This window comes from Arachis duranensis, chromosome 4 (genome assembly GCF_000817695.3).
Source record: "Arachis duranensis cultivar V14167 chromosome 4, aradu.V14167.gnm2.J7QH, whole genome shotgun sequence".
NCBI lineage: Eukaryota > Viridiplantae > Streptophyta > Magnoliopsida > Fabales > Fabaceae > Arachis > Arachis duranensis.
Genome location: NC_029775.3, coordinates 121,537,421 through 121,543,449, shown reverse-complemented (window position 1 = coordinate 121,543,449; position 6,029 = coordinate 121,537,421). Strand labels below are relative to the sequence as shown.

General features: G+C 34.1%; 1 protein-coding gene across 2 annotated transcripts; it reads left to right on the top strand.

Annotated features, from left to right (window-relative positions):
* Positions 1-790: 790 nt before the first annotated feature.
* Positions 791-5,473, top strand: LOC107486879 (NADPH-dependent diflavin oxidoreductase 1). 2 transcript variants are annotated; one of them, XM_016107449.3, is made up of 12 exons: positions 791-1,170; positions 1,339-1,416; positions 1,503-1,607; positions 1,837-1,928; positions 2,479-2,663; positions 2,848-2,945; positions 3,091-3,165; positions 3,359-3,469; positions 3,623-3,745; positions 4,056-4,175; positions 4,509-4,725; positions 4,811-5,473. In XM_016107449.3, exons 1-12 carry the CDS (start codon positions 1,027-1,029, stop codon positions 5,338-5,340), a joined length of 1,878 nt encoding a protein of 625 aa, XP_015962935.1. In that variant the 5' UTR covers positions 791-1,026; the 3' UTR covers positions 5,341-5,473. The 2 variants fall into 2 exon arrangements, with proteins under 2 accessions (XP_015962935.1, XP_015962936.1); XM_016107450.3 differs by lacking the exons at positions 791-1,170; positions 1,339-1,416; positions 1,503-1,607; ... (3 more) ...; positions 3,091-3,165; positions 3,359-3,469 and having other exon boundaries at positions 3,623-3,732.
* The last annotated feature ends 556 nt before the right edge of the window (positions 5,474-6,029 follow it).

Here is a 6,029-nt window from a genome sequence, read left to right as displayed (position 1 = left end):
GTTTTTCTATGAAGTTTAATATTTTTTAGTGAGAATATTTAGACACACAGATTTTCTTAAAATATGGGTTGAGGGTTAGGTGTAACTTCAGAAACATCCATGTAAATGTATTTTAGTTTTTACTTTTGGAACTTTTATTTATTTAGTTATATATGTTCTTTTGGTTTTTTTACTTAAACTATGAATTTCCTATATGAAAATTTAACACATGAATCTCTTATTTTTATATTTATATAAATAAAAATGTTATTCGTACACCAAAATTAGTCACTAAAATTAACTATTAATATATTTTAATATGTATTTATACTAGTGGTTGATTTTAGTAGCTGATTTTAATATGTATACAATATAGTTGTTATATAAATTGTCCCAGTCTATTAAGTACGCTTGGAATTTTTTTCACAAAATAACATAAAAAAAAATTATCAAAGAGAGACTCGAATTTGCGACCTCTTAGATGAATATGGAGAAATGACGATATTTGAGATATAATTCGTTGGCTAACATAAATCATTTCAGAGTAAGAGAGTAGTGTTTTTTGATCTGAAAATATGTCTCGGTAGGATGATTTATGCGTAAATGGATAATTTATGTGTGAAAGAATAAACACAGATATTTAAAATGATTTATGATGAGAATAGGTTTGTAAATTATAATTTACTAAAAAAAATCATTAATACTTTTTTTTATTTAAAAGAAAAGTGTGAATAAAGAGGGAAGCATTCGAGTTTCACTTTTTTATTTTTGGGTACTCCGATTTTTAGGAGTATAGAAATGGAAAGGAATACAAAAATCGAATTCTGAGAGTATAACTTAAAAATACCAAAAATGTTATGAAAAAAATTAGCCTTGGAGTTTAGTGTGTGTTGAGAGTTGGGACTTGGGACTCGAGAGAGGTGAATGCTGCGGCTGACGGCTGATAACTTAGTAAGTTAGCATAACCGGGTGCATCCGAGCTGAGCAGAGCAAGTCGTGGTTGGGTGGTGCTGCTTCTGTTTTGGAGAGCGTAGACAGTCCAATCCAATGGAAGAGCAGCACCGCAAGAAGCTGCTGGTTCTCTATGCCTCACAGACTGGCAACGCTTTGGACGCAGCTGAACGCATTGCTCGCGAAGCTGAACGAAGATCATGCCCCCTTACTCTCCTCTCTCTTGATCAATATCAACCTGTATCTACTTATCTTCCTCTTCACTTCCCATCTTTTTTTATATTTTCCCCAATAACAAACAAAATTGAACTTTATTTGGTGAATTCTAATCCTCTGCCATCGTGTGCTGTTGTGTTGTCTTTTCTTATGGTTTGAATTGAGTGCAATGTTGTTTTCTGTTGTATACAGAGTATGTTGCCGCATGAGGAGGTTGTGATTTTTGTGGTTTCTACCACAGGCCAGGGTGATACTCCTGACTCCATGAAGGTGACTTCAGAGGCTCTTTTTTTAGTATATTCTTCGTTCTCTCTTTTTCCTTCATTCTTTTTCTGATTCTTCTTTTGCATATTTAGGTCTTTTGGAAGTATCTTCTTCAGAGAAGCCTAAGCCAGCATTGGCTGAAAGGGACTCTTTATGCTGTTTTCGGTTTGGGTGATTCTAGTTATCAGAAGTACAACGTAATCATTTTTATTTGCTTATCCAAAGGAAATAATTATTTTTTCATGGTTCTGTGTTTACTGGAACTTAAATGCTGCATCACTTGTTGCCTACTTACTTATCAAGTTCATTACCTTCTGCTAAATCATGGAGGGAAAATAAAAAGATGTGGTTGTGACAATTGTGATATTGGGAATATGTTCTTTAGTTCGATGTTTTGAACAAAGACTTAAGTGAGAATCATTGCAGTTTGTTGCAAAGAAGCTGGACAAAAGATTAATGGACCTTGGAGGAACAGCTATCATAGAAAGAGGCTTGGGGGATGATCAGCACCCTTCAGGGTATGATTGTGGATTCTGCTTGATTTGGTTAAAAGGAGTATTAAAAAGTTTGATTTGATTGGATAATTGATTATAGAAAATGGTTCTGTTCTGCTCCTGTATTGTAAATGCTTCTTTGATTAGAAAATTTAGAAACAGCGGGTTGCCCCAAAATTTTCTATAGTGAAAACTCAATTTCAAGAAATTATTCTACAGTACAACACACCAAAGTTCACCAAGGACTAATATATTCTTTTCATGCCAGAAACAGGGTTTTTTTAATTGAAGGCATTATTTGAACTCTACCTTTTAAAATTTCTTCATTAAAGTTTGTTAACTGTGGATGCCCCTCACTTATAAATAGTCTAGAGACTTATCCTTGAGAGACATGAGACTTGTAATATCAACTACCAGCTATGGATAATTTAATGTACTCAGTCTCATGTTTTGAAATTGATTTTATTTTTAATTGAATTCATCTATTCTTAAATCAAAAAATAATTTTTCATTCTTCAGATATTGTTACATAATTTTTCTGTTTTGAATGACTAAATTGCATAACTGTTTGTAGCTATGAGGGTTCTCTGGATCCTTGGATGTCTTCTCTGTGGGGAATGTTGAATATCATTAAACCAGAATTCTTCCCAAATGGTCCTGATGTTGTGATTCAGGACAAAGTATTGATTGATCAACCCAAAGTCCAAATCACATATCACAATATTGAAAATGTTGACTCAAGTTTTTCTACTGCATCAGGTATCCCAAACTGATTAAGATCTTGGTTGACCTGCAATGTTCCCTTAGCAATTGTTATGTGATCCCAGTTAATTGGTCTTTAATCTGTAAAGAGCATCTTGGTTCTTGTCATACTTGGGCATCATCTTAAATACTACTATTATGATGATGTGTTATATTGATTAGATTAACATGTGACTTTCAGATTTAACTAATCTTGATATTCAAATTGGGAGTGCACGTTCAATGCATCCTGGAAAATTATCTTCTGACAAATGTAGGCCCGACTGCTTTCTCAAGATGGTATTTGTTAAGACACTTTATTATTGCATAGTTGTGTAGAGGTTTACATCCATTAAGATGGGGACTTCTATAAACCCAGACACAAAACTATATATGTATTCAATATATGTTGCTTGCTTCAAGTTCTTTGATTCTGTTTGTGCAGGTAAGGAATCTCCCTTTGACCAGGCCAAATGGTGGAAAAGATGTCCGCCATTTTGAATTTGAATTTGTTTCAAATGTAGGTCAAGCTGTGTCTTTTTAATATATAGACTATAACTTTATTACTTATCTAATTACTTTTGGTATGATATTACAACATATTAAGAATAGATTATGATGTTTCAAACTTTTTTTCACCTGATGTGGTAAAATAGCTTCTAGGTTATTCATCTTCCTCATTTGAATTAAAAGATGCGTCTTGATTTCTTCAGGCCATTGAATATGATACTGGGGATGTCCTTGAAATTCTCCCTGGTCAGGAGTCAGCTTCAGTTGATGCTTTCATACGACGTTGTAACTTGGATCCTGATTCATTAATCACAGTGAGTCTTTTTAATATGAATTATGTTGTATTCTGTAGGATGAGGTTCTTCTACCTTTCTCGGCATGGATTGAGTTTATACTATGCTTCCTACCTTCCCATATATGTGTGGCGCACTGTGCCTAAACTTTGCTACCAATCCCCTAAATTTCAGGTTAATCCAAGACAAATGGATGGTTGTACCGATAGTAACTCTAGAGTCCCTGTAAAATTAAGAACTTTTGTTGAGTTCACAATGGATATAGCTTCAGCTTCCCCTCGACGGTATTTCTTTGAGGCAAGATGCATTATGTTTTGCCTGTTCTTTTATTATGTAACTTCACGGAGAAATATTACCTAATTGAATCAAATGTTCCCCTGTATTTCTTTTATGTTCTTCAGATTTTGAAGTTTTCACCTTGGATGAAGCAATTGAATAAGTTAATAAAATGATCTTGGTGATGAACACTCTGGTGTTTAATCTTAGTGTTGTTTAAAATTTCAATTACTCTGTCATTCATAATGGATTGAGAGTCTTATGTAAACGTCTTCTTATGTGCCTGTAATTTCCTTGATTAAAATCTAACTTGAATAATTTGATATTGCAGGTTATGAGTTTTTTTGCAACAGCTGAACATGAGAGGGAAAGACTCCAGTATTTTGCTTCACCTGAAGGAAGAGATGACCTGTATCAATACAACCAGAAGGAAAGGAGAACAGTTCTTGAGGTAAGGTCAATGAGTGGTGCGTCAGACATTATTTTTCCATGTGTCACATAGTTTTTCTATGCATTGAATTCTACATACAGCTTAATATGCACTTATTTTTCTTCTTCCTGATGTGCTTTAGCAGTATGGTATGTGCTGTGCAATTAAGTAGCGAATGATTATGAATTGAAGAATAAATTGAACAAAAGTGGAAAGGAGGAGGATAAGATAGCCTCTTTAAACAAATGATAGCTTTCTTATTTGGCTTTCAGTTATGATTTGTTTACTCGTTGATTATATGCATTTCCTGAGTCTAACTTAACATATATGCCTGTTCTTTTTCTCTGCACCTAGGTATTAGAGGATTTTTCTTCTGTACAAATGCCATTTGAGTGGCTAGTGCAATTGGTTCCTCCATTGAAAAGAAGAGCATTCTCCATATCTTCTTCTCACTTAGCACACCCGAATCAAGTACACTTGACTGTGGATGTGGTATCATGGACAACACCTTACAAGAGGAAGAAAAAAGGGCTATGCTCCTCATGGCTAGCTGCATTAGATCCTCAAGATGGTATATGCCACTTCTCTCTATTTATTTTAGTGAAATAACCATCTCTTCACCTGTTGGTGTGCCTAATTATTTCTGTTATAAGCAGTCACATATATTCCATGCTGGATTCATAAAGGTGGTCTTCCTACACCGCCACCATCACTTCCCCTCGTACTAGTTGGACCTGGGACAGGATGTGCACCTTTTCGCGGGTTTGTCGAGGAGAGAGCCTTGCAAAGTGAAACTAACTCAGTTGCTCCAATTATTTTCTTCTTTGGCTGTCGAAATGAAGACATTGACTTTTTGTACCGAGACTTTTGGTTATCTCATTCACAGAACAATGGGGTACTTTCGGAAGCAAAGGGTGGAGGATTCTATGTTGCTTTCTCAAGAGACCAGCCGCAAAAGGTTTATGTTCAGCACAAGATGAGGGAACAAAGCCAGAGGATATGGAACCTGTTAGCCCAGGGTGCGGCTATTTACATAGCCGGTTCTTCTACCAAAATGCCTGCAGATGTAACGTCAGCTTTTGAGGACATTGTATCTAAAGAAAATGAGGTTTCAAGGGAAGATGCAGCTAGGTGGATTAGGTCACTAGAAAAGTATGGTAGATTTCACGTTGAGGCATGGTCTTAAAAAAAGCCTTAGTCTTAGACGAAGTTTAAGGGATATCAAGAATATACCAAGTTTCTGTTCATGAGGGGCTCACTTGCTGGTTTAGTTGATATTGACTTATTGATTCATAATTAAAATTTGAACTTTCGTTTTATGGTCTTTTACAGTTTTAGGCTACATAGAGAAATTGGGTGTTCATGTTATTTCCAATTTAGGAGATATTATCCTCCATTCAAAGCAATTATAATATAATTTTATTAAATTAGAAGTGACATTATCTACCCTAGAAGTGATGTAGATAATGTTGTTTGTATTATTTTTGGTGGTTATGTTGTTTGTATTATTTAAAGAAGCTATTGTATGCGTTTGATAAATGTTTGCAAGGAGGAAAAAAGAAAAGGGTAAAAAAAAAAAGGAAGAGATTGACTTAGATTAAAATTCTTAATTTTGATATATGGTTTATGTGGAGAATTTTTTATATTGCAATTCGATTATTTGCTATTATATGTATAATTTTTCAAATAATGATCCAAAATTAAAGTTAAGTCTAAAAGAATAAATTTATTTTACAAAGATTTAAATATATTTTTTTTAGTGTTTGATCAGTGAAAAAAGTAGATTTTTTTATCTAGCTATATAAACCATCACACACATATTTTTCAACCCTAACATATAAAAACCTACCTCAAATATTTGCTAAATTAAGCACG